Here is a 21,282-nt window from a genome sequence, read left to right as displayed (position 1 = left end):
CCAGCTTAACTAGAATGATCTCGTGTCTCTTCATAAGACCGCAGCCACCAATATATATTGAGTAAAAAGAAACACAGCCGCATTTACCATTACAGAAAACGCAGTTACAGAAAACGTGCCACCATTAATAATGTATATTCAGTAAAAATTGAACGCAGCCACTATTATATGAGACGCAGTCTTCATACCATAATGCAATCAGTCTTCTTCAAGAAAAAAAAACGCAGTTACCATTACTTGCAGTAAGTATGGGCCGAGGGTGGACTGATACAGGCAGCGGAGCACCTAATCTCAGAAATTCGTATGGAGCTCTATGTCACACAGACTTCGTCGACCTCCGCACAAACAGAATCTCGCTCAACGCAAATTCTCCAACGTCAATACAGAGTCCTCATGCAAGGAAACTGAAGCTCAGAGTGCTCAGGACAGAGGCAGCAGAGCCTGACATACAACAGCGCATTCCACGCTCAGGCCAGGGGCGCTCATGACAAAGGGCGCAGTTATGGACAGAGGCGCAGAGACAGGTATGTCAGAGGCAACGCAGAGAGCAGATGTGGCCAGCAGGAGTTACAGCTAATTTTGGGGACTGGGACCTGTGCTCTGATACCATGTCAGGCCAGGGTAACTCCAGCAATTGAACGAGAGAAAACACTGATTAATTTATTCATTAGCTAGTACTTTATTTATACAAATACAAAACGGATCAGTTCATCTTCTAGATGACTGTCCGGCTTCACCTCATCCGTTTCGGATTAGGTGTCAACAGTTGCAGACGGCAGTGTGGAGAAATACAAAGCTAGGTTTGTGGCTAAGGGGTATGCGCAAAAGGAAGGGATGGACTACGAAGAAACCTTCAGTGCAATAGCCAAGTATACTTCTATTAGAATCGTGATATCCCTTGCAGCACAGATGGGGTGGGAGATTCACCAGATGGATGTCAAGACGACCTTCTTGAACGGGGTGATAGAAAAGGAAGTATACATTGAACAACCAAAGGGTTTTGAGACACATGAGAAGAAATCTCATGTATGAAAATTAAAGAAAGCCTTGTATGGGCTTAAACAGGCACCTAGAGCATGGTACGGTCGAATTGATAGCTACTTGCAGAAGATGAGGTTTGTCAAGAGTGACGCAGACCCTAATCTCTACTATCTTGTCGTAGAGAATGAGCCTCTAATCCTGGTGTGATATGTGGATGATCTTTTCCTGACAGGATCATCCAAGCTCATCACAGGCTGCGAGAAGAACTTAGCCACAAAATTTGACATGAAGGATTTGGGACAAATGCATTATTTCCTGGGGTTGGAAGTTTTGCAGCAGAAGGGTGAGATATTCCTTGGACAAGGGAAATATGCTACAGAGATATTGAAGAGATTCAGGATGCAGGATTGTAGACATATGGCTACTACAATGATCACCAACTGGAAGAAGATTGATGCATCAGAAGGCAAAGACGTTGATCCCACCTTGTATAGGCAGCTTATAGGGTCCCTGATGTATCTGGTCAATACCAGGTCAGACATTTGTTACGCTGTCAACACCCTCAATCAGTTCATGGTGGAATCCAAGAGGGCGCACTAGGTAGCAACCAAACATGTTCTCAGGTATATACAAGGAACAATCGAGCAAGGACTATTGTACACCCAAGGCAATGATATCAGGCTAAGTAGGTTCACTAACGCAGATTGCGCTGGAAGTTTAGTAGATCGGAAAAGTACAACTGGGTACCGTTTCAACATTAGATCAGTAATGACCTCCTGGTGTAGTAGAAAATAAAAATCTGTGGCTCTCAGCTCAGCTCAAGAAGAATATATGGCAACTAGCATATCTTCGTGTGAAGCCATATGGTTTAGGAAATTTCTTGTGAATCTATTCAGGAGAAGGATGGAAGCGACTAGGATTTTGTGTGATAATCAGAGTTGCATTAAGCTCTCTGAGAATCCAGTATTTCATGATCGGTCGAAGCACATTGATATCAGGTGTCACTTTGTCAGAGACTGTGTCCAATGAGGGGTAGTATAGTTGAGGTACACTCCTACAGGAGAACAGGTGCCAGACATCCTCACCAAGGTCCTAGGAAGAACAAAGTTTGTTTATTTGCAAACTCTTTTACCTGATTATTTTAATGACTGGTTGCATTGGAAGCCTAGGGGATGCATTGCATCTTATGCAGGATTACAGGTGGTTTCCATTTGGGTTTGGTCTTCCTATACGAGATCCTAACCCCTAGAGGTCTACATTGGCACATATAGGTGTGCATCGAGAGTCGTTTGGCCTCCACAACAATGAACAAGACTCAACGAATCTCCATCGATGCTCAGAGACTACTACTTTTGGGAAGATGGTGATATGCTTGGTATATTATGCCCAACAGACCCCCACAAGAGCCCCACACACTTGGAAGGTTCCCTAGGACTTGTACGATGTCATAACAGCATTCATTCCACCACTCGAACCCTTGAAGAGGATCTACATTCATCTTTGATTTACATGGAGACCCATGGGGTCGTTTATGTGTCCTTAGACCCACTGGGAGCACCACTGGTCTACTACTTGGAGAACAAGGGGCCACCCCCTTGCCCATCATATTCCGAGAAATTTATTCCTCAATATGGAACTTTAGGACATTATTAGGCCTTTGGAGGGCCCCACAACATGTACATATTATTATTTGGCCCCTTGTGAGGCTTATTTTTCTACATGTGAGTTAGTTTGGTGGGTTTGTCACCAATAAGGGTTTTATTTGCACATTATTTTATCATTAGGGGCTAATGTAGGCCCATAGGCTAATTGGAATTCCTTAGGAGGCTATATATTTATGTTAGATACATTCATTTGGATCATCGCTTGATTTGGGTATCTCTCTAATCATAGATAACTTCGCATTTTTTTCCTTGGAGGATATTTTCTAGAGATGGATATATTTTGACGTATGAATTTGGGCTATTTATCTTGTCTTGGAGCTTTGTCTTGTGAACGAAATGCTGGTTGGATATACTCTATAACATTGTAAGTGAATTTTGATGTTATTATTCTTGTTGTTGCATACTGCTAAAATTAGGGCTAGTTGTTGCATAATCGAAATGTGGAATTGAGCATGTTTTAGCTAATTTAATGTATGGGCCAATGCTATATGAATGAAATCTCCTAGATATTATTTGTCTTGATAATCTTGCATTGTTTACTTTGAAGTATAAATGCTTGAAGGTCACTTTTCTTTTCTTTCTCTCAACATCGGATGAAGTTGACTTTCTGGGCCTCCTTGATCAAGAAACCAAGTTCTTACTCATCGCCATCTTGACTCCATATCCCCAAGTGAATAAGGCACTGGTCCCTTAAAAGTCTGATCATTTTGACCCTCCTTTCACCATTTTCCCCTTTTCCCCAAGTCTACCCCCTGTAGGTCACCTAGGGCATCAATTTCCGAGGAATTGACACAAGGAAAAACTTCGATCTCCTATAGGATACTGCGTTGGTGGGTCCCCTCCCTCTTCTCCAAGGTTAAGGCAATTCTAATAGTTGAATCTCTAGGAATCCTAAGCCCCAGCTCTAGGATCGAATTTTGCCTAGGCGTCCCCAAGGCTGGACCTCAATAGGATCAATTCAACCTTTTGAAGTAAATATTTTTGTTTAGTCCTTTCCCCTCACCTTGTCCAGGATATAAACATCATTCGTTGCTGCATTCCATCCCCGAACCTGGGTTGGGTCCACTTGGCCCCGTGTGGTCTCACTTCTCAATAAAAATTATTTGTCAAGGACCATTTGGGAATCCAAGTTTCCCAAGGATTATAGGGATTGAGAACCTTGTTGATAAGCCTATCCTTTCTCCCTCAACTCTCCAATCCTCACAGCTTATCCCTAGTGGACCAAGTCCCTTGCTTAAAGAGCAAGCAAGTTCCATTATTCACTCCATCCTTGGAAAAGGGTTTTTAGGGTCACTTCTCACCTACCCATTGACATATACTTTACAATTGATCCCTACACTACCGTGTTCCTCCCATTGGTGAAAGTTCGTAAAGAGCAAGGAGACATAGTTGTGGTGACAGTGGGCTAAACCTCCACCGTTGCCCTTAACCTAGCAGTTGCCCTCATAGGAACCCTTTTAGGCCCCCTGCTGGTTTGAGTGGTAACATTTATGGCGTTGTTGCCGGGGAACAAAACATGTGTTTTTTTCCCCATACGATATTATTAATATATCATTTGGCGACTCCATTAGAGAAACGAAGTTCTAGTTCCTCATTGAACTTCAAAGTTAATGCTTGTAGGGTGAAGCAGGAATTTGTGAAGGCATTTTAATTCACCCTGGAGACTCCATTTTCGCATTATATGGAATATTATGAAAAATGGTTGAAGAAAGTATCCACAACATTAGCTCCAAAGAAGGACAAGACCTATGGGAAAGATTGGATTCGTGGTCTAAGCTTTGTGATCATCTGATAGAGCACAAGAACGAGGACTTCATATTCAATTTTTATAACAAGAGCAGGTCAAACCTCGACAGCATAAGGAAGGGGTATGAAGAAGGGCCCAAAAACTACCTCTTCTTGGAGCTTACCTATTATACTGGTGCATTTAATTCCTTGTCTCACAAGATCAAGGAAAAATATGGCATTACCAAATGAGGATTTGGATGACCAAGATGACCAAGAAGATGAGGATGATGAGAAAATACCAATTATGGCATTGGGTGCGAATAACAAATAATTGAAATACATCTCTAAAGATGATGAAGAGTTGGATACTGAAAGAATCTGAATCACACAAGAAAGAATGGATGAATATAGCAGGTCATGCAGGGAGGTAGTAACGGAATATAATTCTAATGAAGTTTTCTCCTGTTTATATGATGAAGTGTTCTCCTGCTTGGAGGGGGATGCTTTAGATTGGTTTATGGAAAAGCCTCATAATTCATTTGATTCTTTGCAATCGATTGTTAATGTCTTTAAGGAAAAATATGGTGATAAGAGAGAAGGAAGGCATCTCGTAAAAGCTTTCAGTATCATTAAAAAGGGAGAAAATGAGACCGCACAAGAATTTAACAAGAGGTTCAATGATATTATTAAGCAATTACCTCAAGATTATAAACCTGCTGATAAATCTCTTCGGGACTTTTATATTGATGCCTTTAGCCCTAAGCCCTCTTCTTAACGTGCTAAACTTCCTGATTATAGGGATTGTCAAGCTTTAGTGGTAGATCTTGAAAAAGATAAGGCAACATCAAGGAAATCTGAAATCCCAGGTTTTGATAGGGCTTCAACGAAATTGAAAGAACCTAAAGGAAAAGAGGTTTAAGAATCTGATAACGACCTTATTCAGAAATTACTGCAAAAAATTGAAAGCATGGAGCTTAACCAAGTGAAATTAACCTCTAACCATGCTAAGGAGATAACTACTTTGCAAAATAGGTTGGTTCAAATGGAAAGAGCTCAAATGCAAAATTTCCAGCCTAGAAATAATAATAATAATCGAAATAATAATTGGCAAAAGAAAGGTCAATCTAGTGAGCAGAGACCACCTAATCCGCTTGAACATACTAATTTGGTCGATGATGCTCCGCTTTATTGTCGGGCTTCTGATGATCTTCATGAGGAGGCTACTTGCCCCATAGTTAGAAGGATTTTGGATAATGGAATGTTTGGGGAAGGTAATCAAATAAATGTAGTGGGTAAATATTTTTCTTTGTCTATGAAAGACTGGATGGAAGTTAAGGAAAACAGTCCAGATGTTATGTCTCCCACATCAGCTTTTAGTATAAATAATTTTGAGAATGAAGATGATATGATGGTTAAATTATATGGTGAAAAGCCTTCTCTAGAGCGAATCATGGAAATTGCTAAAGATAAGGGTTTAACTTATCAAAGAAGCAATAAATATCAAAGAGGGAATCAAATTACCCCTCGAATTTTTAACCCAGGTTCAAACTCTGGATTAGATGTTGATTTGAGAAGTTGGTTTAATAATGCAAAAATCTGGGTTCCTGTCACTGAGATTGTGAAGATTCCTTCCCAAAGGGCTAAGTTACTAAAAGCTATTGAAGCTCCTCAAGTAAATGTTTCTCAATAAAAGGCACCGGAGGTTGATTATCAGGATGCTTCTGTTAGAGTCGGTCTTGAGCCCTCCATCAGTGATCAAAACTCTTTGCATTTGCATAGGTAGGTGTCTCATCAGTGTCATGTTTTGCATTCCATTAGGCATGCCATAACCCTAATGGAGGAGCTGGTGTCTTTGTGCCCCTCTTGGCATTGCTGGATCAGGTCATATCAGTGATTAAGCTCTTTCAAAGCTTGTCTTGTTTTGTCTTGAAGTCAATTCCTAGGTCTAGGGTTTTGGTCATTTATCTCTGCAAGGTCATGTCTCTGAAAGTTCATAAGTGCTCAGCAATCCAGAGGGAGGATTGTAAAGATGTTTCTTTGATATTTTTCTCTGTACAGTTCATTTTCACCTTGGATTTAAAAACTCTGTTTTTAAACCCAAGGTCATTTTAAATTTTTGTAAAAAGTGATGAAATTTCAAAAAGACTTCAAAAGGGCAGCAGTAACCCTGGTCCCCTTGCCAAGATCCCTCAGATGATCTCCCTGCAAAAAGAATCAAGTCAAAGCACTAAAAGAGTCAATTTCAGGACAAAGGAAGCCAAAAAGTCAGTTTTAAAAAGTGTCAATGAGAAAACTTTAGAAAGTGGGTTTGAGCATGAAATTTTTTCAAATGAAACCTATAAACACTCAATCTCCCTCCTTTTACTCTCATTGTGCATCCAAGGCATTGAGGAGTGAGAGTGAGCAAGCATTCAAGAGTTTTGGCAAAGTCTGGTCGAATTCGGGCTCAGGACAGGCGCGCGACCCGTTAGGTGCACGCGACCCATCAGCGCCATTTCCGCGGTGCATTTTGTAACGGGCGCGACCCGTCAAGCGCGCGCGACCCATTGGGCGTAGCGCGCGACCCATCAAGGTTTCCCCTGCAAATTCAATTCGAAACCGTTCAAACTCCCTCAAATCTTCAAGATTGTTCGAGGTAGGCTCTCTACACTTCAGTTTGTTGGTTGGTTATGATTGATGACCCTCATGCTTGTGTTTAAAAGTTAAATTGTGCAAGTGGATGAAATTTCAAATGACTGTAATGTTAATGGTTAAATGTGCTAGGGTTTGTGTTGTTTCAAGGTTTTTTCCCTTTGTAATTGTTTCCCTCCTTCCCCTTTCCACTCATATGTGTACTCATATCTAGCTTCCCATACTATTCCATAAATAAAATGTAAACCCTCCCCCTCTCCTAATCACTAAAATACAAACCCTACCCCTCTCCCAAAGCATCAAAAACACTCAAACCCTAATCTTGCTGCACCATATGCATGAGAAAAACACAGCAATTTGTTGGTGAATATGTAAAAAGTTTTGTATATTTCCTTATCTTCCCCTGTTAATACATGTATTCATATTCCCATATTTTCCCTTTTTATACTGTATTCCCATATGCAGTGATCTTTGCAAATGATTTCCCAATATTCCTGAGTATAAAAATGTATTCCTATATGCAAAAATTGTTTGCAATGTTTCCTTAAATTCCCTGTTATGTTCATATATCCCAATTCCTTGTAAAAAGGTCCCTCCCCTAACATTTCCCTCATGTCATTGTCCCCTTGAAACAGCATAGAATTCAGCACTTTTAAAGGCAGAAACAGCAGTACATTTTGTCCATTCTGCTCCTCAAACATGTCAGACACTGAAACATATGAGCAGAGTGATGACCATTCATCATCTCCAGAGATTGAGGTACAGAGGAGGCCACATAAGGGTGGAAAAGGTGGACATCACAGGCGAGAGGAGCCCACATCTTTAGCAGAAGTACAGGCCTGTCCTATGGTGGTCTCTTGCTTTCAGTATATGTCATGTTATGAGTTTTGTGAGAGGATCTCTCGTATTCAGCACCACAGAGAGTTGGCTCGCCTGTTTGTTTTACACTTGCATGATAGACATGTCAACCTTGCCGGGGTAGAGTTCACTTTGACACCTGAGGTGATTGCACAGGCCACAGGGATACCTAATGTTGGAGAGATATGGAATAAACGCAAAGTGCTGGATAGTGTTCATTTTGAGCCTTTCGTTAGACCAGCACTCATGAGACACTTGACAGGAGTGTTTCCCTTCAGATTTCTCAGGAGTGAGTATGCTCCCATCATGAGGCTCATTATGCATTATTTTACTTGTGAGGGTAGATTTTTCACAAGTATATTCATACCACATTCGCCTCCTGATGCACTTCACCCGAGTGAGGATGATGAACATCCCTGTTTTCTTCTACCAGAACATTGAGAAGATGGTGTCCATGATGCAGAGGAAGAGCCTGGCACAGCAGTACAGGAGCCTTTATCATTATGGTTTGATTCAGCTAGTGGTATTGCATCAGTTGACTCAGCAGGGCATCTCTTGGGATGAGTTCATCTCTCGAGATTTTTCACAGCACCACCTTCACCACATCATGGGGTTGTTCACGAGGAGGGAGGACCATCACAGCAACATGACATCCCTGTCACTAGACATGTCAGCTCCTCACCTCTGGTTACATATCAGAAAGGCCCGAGGGCCTTATTTGCAGTAGCTAGGCAAGTACTATCTCCACAGCAGGTAGAAGGGGTCTCGCCTTCATCATCGGCTCAGCGAGTGTTATCTCCACATCAGGTGGAAGGGGCCTCGCTTTCTTCACCAGCACAGGTACCAGAGGGGCAAACAGCCCATGATTGATGAGGGTCCATCAGGAGTTCCTGATATTGAGCTTGTTGACCTAGAGGCTAGTTCTCCGAGCCAAGAGGCAAAGGAGACCATTCAGCATCTCAGAGCTGAAAATGATGCCTTGCAGAGGAGATTAGAGGGGGCACAATGGACCATCACATACCTTGATCAGCGCAACAAACAGTTGGAAGATGAGCAGGCACTTGATGAGTTATGGAGGATTCGTAGTGACCGAGTCTTGAACCGAGAAGACCCGGTGATCCCTTGCCCGCTGACCGAGAGTCCATGCTCATCCAGGAGAATGCACACTTAGAGAGGCTGTTGGCTAAGGCCAACCAAGAGAAGAAATTGCTGAGGAACATGAAAAACCATTACTGGGCAAGAATGCATGTGTGCAAGGCCAAGATGAAAATGTTTCAAAGGCGGTTGTCCGAGGCACTTAAACGGAAAAAAGAAGACCAATCCACTCCGTATCTTGGCTGAGGCTTCCCTCAAAGATCAAGGCACTAATTAGCCCAGCCACAGCACAAATCCTAAAAAATTTTGAGAATTTTGGGTGAATTTTGGCAATTTTTGGCAATTTGCAGGTTTTTCCCATTAACGGGTCTCACCCCCCGCGCGACCCTACATCATGGCAACTCAGTTTGGCAAAAACTCAGCATTTCTAGATTTGTCATGCAAAGTTACACATGCCTGTGAATGGACTTGAGTTTTTATGAAGTTTTAGGCCTCCAAAAGGTCAAAATACTAGCAAAAATGACTTTCTGCCCCTTTTTTGAGTTGCAGAAAGCAGTCTTGGGAGAATTGATTTTTGACTGGGCAAATGAACTCCAAATTCAAAAATTCCAGTTGGGTTGGAAAGTAGACTCACAGACCTTTCCAACAAGACCACTTTTGCTCAATTTGGACACCTGCAAGGGCCTCAAACATCGCTCCAAAGGCGAGCGACCCGTCAGGCAGTTTTTGCCAGATTGCATTGTACAGCCCAGAAAACGCAGTTTTGACCCAGTTTGACTTTTTGGGTGGAAGATGATTATCTTTGATGTAATTATTGTAACTCTAAGACACTTTTACTCTTGTTTAACACTTCTAGACGATTCATTCATGTAAAGGGTAAATATTTAATGAATGGATTGGTTTCCTAGCTTATAGAGGCAAGTTGTTTTGACTACCTAGATTGTAGTGCTTAGTTTAGAAGTGGTTGAAACAGCTCCTAGGATAGTGAGCTCGACCCATGGAGGCAGGGAAAGAGATTAGATCATCTATATTATGTACTTTCTTGCTCATTTTCATGGTTGGACTCTTGAGGGATAAGCTATCATTGTATTATTCACTGTATCTCTGCAATTTTTGGCTAAGGAAGACCAGGGTTTTGCAGTCCTCTTTGGGATTCTTGTGGACTCATGTGTTGATGGTGTGTTTCTCAATGTACTTGTAAGCTTGTTATGTGATTCATTTCCTTTCTTTTACTTATGCACATTAAACAAATGAAGTGTTAAAAGTAAGAATTCATGCTTGCCATGCTCTGCTTTAAATTTGTTTAATTTCTATGTTTTCTACTGTTTAAGGAGAATTCAAAGTATTATTTGCTCTCCTTAGCTCCTCACCGGTCTTTTCCATCCACTCACCTCAAATTAAAGGCATCAATACGGTCTCCTACCTCGCCCCAAAGAACCCCCTACAGAAACTGTGTCAAATCCCCGCACCCAAAATTGCAATTCCTCAATTTGCCACCAAAAACCCAAAAAACCCCAAATCAACCTTTTTAATCAGTTTATTAGCCTAATATCAGTGTTACCTTGTTGGTCATCTCATCCCATTGAAGATCTGCCGAGATTGACCGGAGAGAGCCTTCTCCTGCCCCGTAGGGCTAGCTACGAGGCTAAATGGTTTGATGTAGCTTTGAGGTTTACCTTTCTCAACCTGAGGTGAAATTTCAAGCGCTAACATACTGGCGACCATACTGGGGACAACAATTAATCGTTTGCTCATTGACGTGTTATTTCATAAGTCTTAGACGGAGCCTGAAGATACGCCAGGTAGCCTTCGAAAACGCTCTTGTTTTACATCATCGTTAGTAGATAAACGCTGCTTCAGTCAATCTCCGTGAGCTTATGAACGTAGCGCTTCATTGACACTTTATCCCAGTATATTTGTTAACTCTGAGCCGTGGATGATAGGTTGAGAGTTTTCATAGGCTGAATGGTTTTTCTTTCCTAGTCTTTTTGAGAAAACAAGCTGGCTACAGATCCTAGACCCATTTTCAGATCTCATTCATGCCCAGCTATTTTTGATTATCTTGAAGATTTAGATTTTGACGAAAGCTTTGAGTTGTCTCTGTTTAAAGCCAAGTCTGAAAGTGCGCTCGATTCTCTAGTCCTTGACCCTGATTTTGCAGCTGCTATTGAATTTGAGAGACATAACAAATTGGTTGAAAATTTCATCTTGAGACATCTCCAGACACGTATTCAAGCTACTACTGTTGCTGATTTTGTTGAGAATATCTCTGATCACATTGGATCCACTATCACGACTCACGAAGAATCTTATCCTCCTTATGTTTCAGTGTCGCCTATAATCACATATCCTGAGTCCACAGTCGGTTCTCCTCCTACTTCTCCTACCCCTCCAACTCCCCCAACTCCACAAACTACACCTCCGCTTATTATAGTCCCTGCTATCACAGCTCCTCCTCTTCATACTCATCCTACTCCTCCTCCTAGAGCAATGGCTGCTCGGTTTGCCCCACTTGTTTTGCCTGCAAATCTTCATGATATGCCAGCTGATTATCAAAGTAAAATTCCTATGTTTGATGGCACTCCGCAAAGTATTACCGCTCAGCAACATATCGACAAAATGACCACCTTCTTCGATCTATATGAGTTAGATGAAGAAGATGTTACCATGCGGTTGTTCGTGCAAACATTTGCAGGAGAAGTTAGAAAATGGTTCAGAGGGTTGACAGCTAACAACATTGCCACTTTGGAAGCACTTCAGAATTAGTTTTTAGATCGATGGGAAATCAGGAAGGATCCGCTTCAGATTAATGCCGAATACAACAACCTCAAGCGTAATCCGGGTGAGTCAGTTCAAGATTACTTAATCAGATTCAATACAGTTTACAATGCTATTCCCGATGACTTGAGACCGTCAAGAAAATCAGCACTTCTTAAGTTCCCGGATGGTTTTGATCCGGAGATGGCTTATTCATTGAGAGATAGAGATCCTCCTACCTTGGAGGATATGCAGAAGATTGTTGTCAGCGTTGAGGCAAATTTGAATGACAAAAGAGCAAGGATGAAGGCAGAAAAGCGAGTCACAATCAAAGAGGAAGCATCCACTTCAAATCAGCTTCTTCGTGAGGTTGAGCAGCTTAAGAAAGCAGTTGAGAATGTTTATATTGGCAAGCCGGAACCGCAGATTCGTAATCCTAATTTCAGAGGTCAACAACAGCAACAATATAGGATCAAGCAACGTGAAACAAAGGCACAAGAGGCAGCAGTTCAGCAGCAAATGAAACCTCCTTTCCAGCAGAATTTTGTTAGCCAAGAATCAGAGGATGAAGGTGATAATGTTGGAGAGGAAAATCACTTCTTCACGCCTGATGATATGCCCACTTATATTACAGAAGAAGATGAGTTGGTGAGTAATTCTATCATTCCCCAAGATGAGCATATATTTTGTCAAATGATGCAATACTTGAAGAAGAATCCGAGGAGTATCAAAGAATATATTTGCATGTTTTATCAGCTCAGCAAGGCCAGCAAAGGCAATTGAGAAACCGAGCTATTCCCATAAATCCCATTCAGAAAAGGAAAGATACATCAACAAAGAATGATTCGGTTTCCTCACACACAAAAGGAAAAGACATAGTCGGTCCTTCAACAAGTCAATCATCACCAGCAGCTAAGACGGATCAGCGATCAAGTGCACCAAAAGATAAAGCTGAAAAAAGAGATAATCCGGCTAAAGAAAGTGAGAAGGTTTCAGTTTGGAAAATGAGATTGCAAAGTTGAAAGTGCCCATTCCTTTAACGGAAATCATGAAGAATAGCACCTACCGAGGCCAGCTCTTTAAGATGTTGAATTTTGATCCAATGCTAGACACGGTGAATGTACAAGATGATCAGCCGGAATTGATTTTTGGGCCAGCTTTAAATGGTGAGTCTCCTGAAAGTGATGTTCCCCCATTCTATATCAGTTTACGATTGCATGAGTATGTGTTGCACAATGCCATGTTTGACTCGGGAGCTTCACATAATTTGATGCCGAAAGCGATTATGGAGAAGCTGGGACTTGACATCACAAGAAAGTATCATGATTTGTATTCATTTGATTCCAGCTGCGTGAAATGTATTGGCTTGATCAAAGACTTGGTGGTGAGTCTTGATCAAATTCCAGCGAAGAATGTTTTTGATGGATGTGTAGTGGCGGATATCCCTCCACGGTTCGGCATGCTGCTTTCAAGATCATGGGGAGCCAAGCTCAAAGGTACACTTCAGCTTGATTTTTCATATGCCACAATTCCAGTTTTCGGTCAAATGAGAAAGTTATATCGAGAACAAAAGATGAAATACATGATCACCAGTAAGGAAAAGCCAATCAATCATCCTGTGAATTATGTACAAACAGATTTAGAATCTTTTTGTTTGTTTGCGGATAATTTCAATGAGGTAGATAGTCAGTTAGTTCAAGTAGAAGATATACCAGATATTTCAGAAAATTTCAGAGAAGTTTTGAGAAAGGAAAGTGAAGAAAGGTCTGCTGTCATAAAGCTAATCGCTGATACAAATGGGCAGCAAACAGAAAATGCATCAACATCACATTTGCAGCACTTAGAAGATGATGAGGATGGTCTTTGGACCATGGATTTTGATGGCGCCGTGGGCAGCGATGGTGCTGGTATAGGTGTGTGGATTCGAAGCCCATTTTCAGTCCAAAACCAAGTTCCAAGCAAGGTACGGGTATGTTCTTATAAGTTGGCATTTGATTGTTCAAATAATGAGGCGGAATATGAAGCTCTTATTGCTGGTCTGAAAATCCTTCGGAAGTTGAAGGCGAAGAAGATAGCGGTATATGGCGACTCCGAGTTGGTTATCAAGCAAGTGAAAGGTGAATTTCAGGCCAAACATCCTTGTATGCGAGCATATCGGAATGTTGTCCTAGATATCTTAAAGAGGTTTTCAGAACATACTTTGACATGTGTGCCCCGGATTCAAAATGGTGTTGCGGATGCATTGGCAAAGGCAGCAAGTAATCTGAAAATACCCATGAATTCCAGCAATAAGTTTGAGATATATGTAAACAAACATCGTCCTACAGTTCCAGATAATCAAAGTGTTGGCAAGTTTTCCAAGATGACGAAGAAATCAAAGATTTTCTGCAAATTGAGGGTAAATTCGAAGACATTTCAATAGACACGGAAGCTGAAGGAGTAAATCAGATGGATGTATTGCAGCTCAAGGACAATTACATTCCTAAAGGATTAATTCCTTTGGAAGAATTGTTCGATCAAGATGATGTGGCCCACAAGCCAACCTTGAGGCCAACGGACGAAGGAGTTGAAGATGTGAATCTTGGGACAGCCGAAAATCCAAAGATGGTGAAGCTCTCGAAAGCATTGCCGCCAAAGGTAAAGAAAGTGTATATCAGATTGTTGTCTTCGTTTTCTAATGTTTTTGCATGGGATTATTCAGATTTGAAAACTTATGACACGAGTATCATTCAACATACTATTCCCATAAAGCCAAATCAAAAACCTTTTCGACAAAAGTTGAGAAGAATTAATCCTAAATTGCTGCCATTAATCGAGAAGGAAGTCAACAGGTTATATAAGTCTTGAATCATAGTGCCAATCCGATTTTTTGATTGGATTTCTAACTTGGTGCCCGTGAGAAAGAAGACTGGCGAGATTCGCTTGTGCGTAGACTTCAGAAATCTGAACAAGGTGTCATTAAAGGACAATTATCCGCTGCCCAAAATGGATCATATATTGCAGCGGGTAGTGGGGGCATCAAGGATGTCTTTGCTTGATGGTTATTCCGGATATAATCAGATTTTGGTACATGAAGATGACCGTGACAAGACAGCATTTACTACTCCATGGGGTACATTTCATTATTCCAAGATGCCGTTTGGATTGAAGAACGCGGGTGCCACATTTCAACGGGCAATGGACATGGCCTTTGCAAATGAGAAGGATGTCTTTTTAGTTGTTTATCTTGATGATCTGACCGTATTTTCTAAATCAGATGAGGAGCATTTGTTCCATTTGACTAAGGTGTTTCAAAAGTGCAGAAAATATGGTATCTCATTGAATCCAAAGAAGAGTCTTTTTGCTATGAGCGAAGGTAAGCTGCTGGGCCACATAATTTCTAAGGCTGGCATTCGTATAGATCCTGCACGAGTGGAAACAATTCAGCAATTAGAGCAGCCCCGAAGTAAGAAAGAAATTTAGTCCTTCAATGGCAAATTGAATTTTCTGCGTCGCTTCATTCCCAATCTTGCCGAACATCTTAGAGAGATAACCAACATGCTCAAGAAGGACAACGAGCTCAAATGGACCAAAGAGGTGGTAAAGTCTTTTAATTTGGTAAAGGTAATCTTATCTTCAGCCCCAACTTTGATCAGCCCAGATTATACACAGGATTTTATTTTATTTTCATTTGCTTATGAACACACGTTGGCAGCTGTGTTGATGCAAAAGAGAGATGGGGTTGAGAGGCCCATCGCTTTTTTTCAGCCGTATCATAAGGGATGGAGCGCTGAATTATAATATTATTGAGAAGCAAGCTTGGCACTGATCAAGGCCTTGAAAGATTTCCGGGTATACATATTGAATTCTCATGTTTTAGCATATGTTCCCAATGCAGCTGTAAAGGATGTTTTAGTACAAACGGAACCGGAAGGAAGGAGGGGTAAGTGGATTGCTGCACTATTAGAGTATGATGTAGAAATCAAGCCTACCAAATTGATTAAAGGTCAAGGTCTTGCTAAGTTGATGGCTGAAACAAATCTCCACGTCCTTGACATCAATTTGATTGCTGCCTTGTCCGATGAAGATGAAGAAAATTCAGTTCTACAGGTATCCGATATCTTTGTGTCTTCTCCTTGGTATGCTGATATAGTTTATGTGCTTCAAATTTGTCTTCACCCCCTGGGATGTCTAGAAACAAAGCTAGAACATTAAAGCTAAAGGCTGCCAAATTTTGCATTATCGAATCAGCACTTTATTGGAAAGATCGCGGTGGCATATTGCTGAACTGTTTGGTCGAAGAGGAAGCTAAGACAACAGTAGAAGATTTTCACAAGGGTGACTGTGGGGGTCACTTGTTTTGGAAGACCACGGCTAATAAGATTTTGAGAGCTGGTTTCTATTGGCCTTCTTTATTTTCTGATGTGTATAAAGCGGTAAAGAGCTGTCATGAATGTCAAATTTTTCAAGGAAAGCAAAAATAACAGCCATTGCCTCTCAAGCCCGTTGAAATCAGCGCACCATTTCAGCAGTGGGGCTTGGATTTTATTGGCAAATCCACCCAGCATCTTCCGGGCAGCATCGATGGATCTTGACGCCACAGATTACTTCACGAAATGGATTGAAGCCATTCCCACCCGGCAAGCCACGGACTCGGTAATTATTTCTTTTCTTGAGAATAATATCTTGTCACGTCTGCTGTCCACACAAGTTGATTACAGATAATGCAGCAGCATTCAAATCGAAGAAAATGGTTGATTTTTGCTATAAATATAACATCAGCTTGGGGCATTCGACCGCCTACCATTCGCAAGGTAATGGGCTGGCTGAATCTTCGAACAAATCTCTAGTGAACATCATAAAGAAATTGCTGGAAATAAATAAGAAGAGCTGGCACAAAAAGCTAGTAAATGCATTATGGGCTGATCGGGTAAGTCAAAAGAAGTCAATTGGTCTGTCACCTTTTGAACTGGTTTATGGAGTCGATGCAGTGTTTTCCTACTTCACTTAGTGTTCCAGTAGCCAAGTTGTTTCAAGAAGCTGGTGGCGAGGAGGATCCTATGCAACGACGGATTAGTCAAATGATTCATTTACAGCAGACACGAGAGGAAGTTCATCAAAATTCCCTTAAGTTGCAGGAGCGCATAAAGAAAATTTATGACAAAAAAGCAAAATCAGATGATTTTCAGATCGATGATGTTGTTTTTGAGATGGGATGCCCGAAATGAAGACAAAGGGAAACATGGTAAGTTCGATAACTTGTGGAAAGGTCCCTACAAAATTGCAGCATACCGTGGTCCAAATGCCTTTCTTCTCAAAGAAATGAACGGTGATGAATGTCTTGGTGGGTCGGTGAATGGCCGGCTGCTCAAAAGGTATCATGCTTGAGCATTTTCTGCTCTAATCACTCCCATTGTAATTACCATTTTACTTTCATTCTGCAGCAAGTGTGAACTGATCTCCCATCTTTAGTTTGGGGCCCGCGGTGAAGGCTATAATTCTGAAGATGATGATTAGTTGGGTGTAAGTTTTTAAAGTTGTTTTAGTCAGTCTATTTTCTGCATAAAGTGAGTCAGTCAGTGTCAAAGTAAGTCTAAGATTTCAGTCAATTGTCCAAGTCCAAATAAAGTTGTTCAAGCTTGGTCACATGTGTAAAAGTTGACTCCATTGCCAATGTTGATAAAGCACTGGTCTGCTCTCCCAGAGGTCTAAGTTCTTGGTACCTCCAGGAGCTACCATCCCATTGGAGCCAATGTTAGAGTCGGTCTTGAGCCCTCCATCAGTGATCAAACTCTTTGCATTTGCATAGGTAGGTGTCTCATCAGTGTCATGTTTTGCATTCCATTAGGCATGCCATAACCCTGATGGAGGAGCTGGTGTCTTTGTGCCCCTCTTGGCATTGCTGGATCAGGTCATATCAGTCATTAAGCTCTTTCAAAGCTTGTCTTGTTTTGTCTTGAAGTCAATTCCTAGGTCTAGGGTTTTGGTCATTTATCTCTCGAAAGGTCATGTCTCTGAAAGTTCATAAGTGCTCAGCAAGTCAGAGGGAGGATTGTAAAGATGTTTCTTTGATATTTTTATCTTGTACAGTTCATTTTCACCTTGGATTTAAAAACTCTATTTTTAAACCCAAGGTCATTTTAAATTTTTGTAAAAAGTGATGAAATTTCAAAAAGACTTCAAAAGGGCAGCAGTAACCCTGGTCCCCTTGCCAAGATCCCTCAGATGATCTCCCTGCAAAAAGAATCAAGTCAAAGCACTAAAAGAGTCAATTTCAGGACAAAGGAAGCCAAAAAGTCAGTTTTAAAAAGTGTCAATGAGAAAACTTTAGAAAGTGGGTTTGAGCATGAAATTTTTTCAAATGAAACCTATAAACACTCAATCTCCCTCCTTTTACTCTCATTGTGCATCCAAGGCATTGAGGAGTGAGAGTGAGCAAGCATTCAAGAGTTTTGGGCAAAGTCTGGTCGAATTCGGGCTCAGGACAGGCGCGCGACCCGTTAGGTGCGCGCGACCCATCAGCGCCATTTCCGCAGTGCATTTTGTAACGGGCGCGACCCGTCAGCGCGCGCGCGACCCGTTGGGCGTGGCGCGCGACCCGTCAAGGTTTCCCCTGCAAATTCAATTCGAAACCGTTCAAACTCCCTCAAATCTTCAAGAATGTTCGAGGTAGGCTCTCTACACTTCAGTTTGGTGGTTGGTTATGATTGATGACCCTCATGCTTGTGTTTAAAAGTTAAATTGTGCAAGTGGATGAAATTTCAAATGACTGTAATGTTAATGGTTAAGTGTGCTAGGGTTTGTGTTGTTTCAAGGTTTTTTTCCCTTTGTAATTGTTTCCCTCCTTCCCCTTTCCACTCATATGTGTACTCATATCTAGCTTCCCATACTATTCCATAAATAAAATGTAAACCCTCCCCTCTCCCTAATCACTAAACTACAAACCCTACCCCTCTCCCAAAGCATCAAAAACACTCAAACCCTAATCTTGCTGCACCATATGCATGAGAACACAACAATTTGTTGGTGAATATGTAAAAAGTTTTGTATATTTCCTTATCTTCCCCTGTTAATACATGTATTCATATTCCCATATTTTCCCTTTTATACTTGTATTCCCATATGCAGTGATCTTTGCAAATGATTTCCCAATATCCCTGAGTATAAAAATGTATTCCTATATGCAAAAATTGTTTGCAATGTTTCCTTAAATTCCCTGTTATGTTCCCCTAACATTTCCCTCATGTCATTGTCCCCTTGAAACAGCATAGAATTCAACACTTTTAAAGGCAGAAACAGCAGTACATTTTGTCCATTCTGCTCCTCAAACATGTCAGACACTGAAACATATGAGCAGAGTGATGACCATTCATCATCTCCAGAGATTGAGGTACAGAGGAGGCCACATAAGGGTGGAAAAGGTGGACATCACAGGCGAGAGGAGCCCACATCTTTAGCAGAATTACAGGCCTGTCCTATGGCAGTCTCTTGCTTTCAGTATATGTCATGTTATGAGTTTTGTGAGAGGATCTCTCGTATTCAGCACCACAGAGAGTTGGCTCGCCTATTTGTTTTACACTTGCATGATAGACATGTCAACCTTGCCGGGGTAGAGTTCACTTTGACACCTGAGGTGATTGCACAGGCCACAGGGATACCTAATGTTGGAGAGATATGGAATAAACGCAAAGTGTTGGATAGTGTTCATTTTGAGCCTTTCGTTAGACCAGCACTCATGAGACACTTGACAAGGAGTGTTTCCCTTCAGATTTCTCAGGAGTGAGTATGCTCCCATCATGAGGCTCATTATGCATTATTTTACTTGTGAGGGTAGATTTTCACAAGTATATTCATACCACATTTGCCTCCTGATGCACTTCACCCGAGTGAGGATGATGAACATCCTGTTTTCTTCTACCAGAACATTGAGAAGATGGTGTCCATGATGCAGAGAAGAGCCCGGCACAGCAGTACAAGAGCCTTTATCATTATGGTTTGATTCAGCTAGTGGTATTGCATCAGTTGACTCAGCAGGGCATCTCTTGGGATGAGTTCATCTCTCGAGATTTTTTCACAGCACCACCTTCACCACATCATGGGGTTGTTCACGAGGAGGGAGGACCATCACAGCAACATGACATCCCTTGTCACTAGACATGTCAGCTCCTCACCTCTGGTTACATATCAGAAAGGCCGAGGTCTTATTTGCAGCAGCTAGGTGAGTACTATCTCCACAGCAGGTGGAAGGGGTCTCGCCTTCATCATCGGCTCAGCGAGTGTTATCTCCACATCAGGTGGAAGGGGCCTCGCTTTCTTCACCAGCACAGGTACTAGAGAGGGGCAAACAACCCATGATTGATGAGGGTCCATCAGGAGTTCCCGATATTGAGCTTGTTGATCTAGAGGCTAGTTCTCCGAGCCAAGAGGCAAAGGAGACCATTCAGCATCTCAGAGCTGAAAATGATGCCTTGCAGAGGAGATTAGAGGGGGCACAATGGACCATCACATACCTTGAGCAGCGCAACAAACAGTTGGAAGATGAGCAGGCACTTGATGAGTTATGGAGGATTCGTATGACCGAGTCTTGAACCGAAGAAGAAGACCCGTGATCCCTTGCCCGCTGACCGAGAGTCCATGCTCATCCAGGAGAATGCACACTTAGAGAGGCTGTTGGCTAAGGCCAACCAAGAGAAGAAATTGCTGAGGAACATGAAAAACCATTACTGGGCAAGAATGCATGTGTGCAAGGCCAAGATGAAAATGTTTCAAAGGCGGTTGTCCGAGGCCCTTAAACGGAAAAAGAAGACCAATTCACTCCGTATCTTGGCTGAGGCTTCCCTCAAAGATCAAGGCACTAATTAGCCCAGCCACAGCACAAATCCTAAAATTTTTTGAGAATTTTGGGTGAATTTTGGCAATTTTTGTGCAATTTGCAGGTTTTTCCCATTAACGGGTCTCACCCCCCGCGCGACCCACATCATGGCAACTCTTTTGGCAAAAACTCAGCATTTCTAGATTTTCATGCAAAGTTACACATGCTGTGAATGGACTTGAGTTTTTATGAAGTTTTGGTCCTCCAAAAGGTCAAAATACTAGCAAAAAATGACTTTCTGCCCCTTTTTTGAGTTGCAGAAAGCATCTTGGGAAGAATTGATTTTTGACTGGGCAATGAACTCCAAATTCAAAAATTCCAGTTGGGTTGGAAAGTAGACTCACAGACCTTTCCACCAGGCCCACTTTTGCTCAATTTGGACACCTACAAGTGCCTCAAACATCGCTCCAAAGGCGCGCGACCCGTCAGGAGGTTTTTGCCAGATTGCATTGTACAGCCCAGAAACACAGTTTTAACCCAATTTGACTTTTTGGGGTGGAAGATGATTATCTTTTGATATAATTATTGTAACTCTAAGACACTTTTACTCTTGTTTAACACTTCTAGAAGATTCATTCATGTAAAGGGTAAATAATTAATGAATGGATTGGTTTCCTAGCTTATAGAGGCAAGTTGTTTTGACTTCCTAAGATTGTAGTGCTTAGTTTAGAAGTGGTTTGAAACAGCTCCTAGGATAGTGAGCTCGACCATGGAGGC

The 21,282-nt window shown here is 41.7% G+C and overlaps 1 protein-coding gene across 1 annotated transcript in view; it reads left to right on the top strand.

The window, feature by feature from the left end:
- The first annotated feature begins 484 nt into the window (after positions 1-484).
- The window catches only part of LOC149245126 (pentatricopeptide repeat-containing protein At3g26630, chloroplastic-like), a 21,943-nt gene continuing 1,145 nt past the window's right edge, over positions 485-21,282 (top strand). Inside the window, exon 1 of the mRNA XM_089437038.1 lies at positions 485-524. Coding sequence (XP_089293164.1) covers positions 485-524 — 40 coding nt within the window. The remainder of the gene's footprint in view (positions 525-21,282) is intronic.

The sequence above is a fragment of the Pinus tabuliformis genome, chromosome 7 (genome assembly GCF_031772625.1).
Source record: "Pinus tabuliformis cultivar Carrire ecotype Pingquan chromosome 7, CPIR1, whole genome shotgun sequence".
NCBI lineage: Eukaryota > Viridiplantae > Streptophyta > Pinopsida > Pinales > Pinaceae > Pinus > Pinus tabuliformis.
The sequence above is the reverse complement of the archived record's forward strand: the minus strand, read 5'-3'. Positions and strand labels throughout refer to the sequence as shown.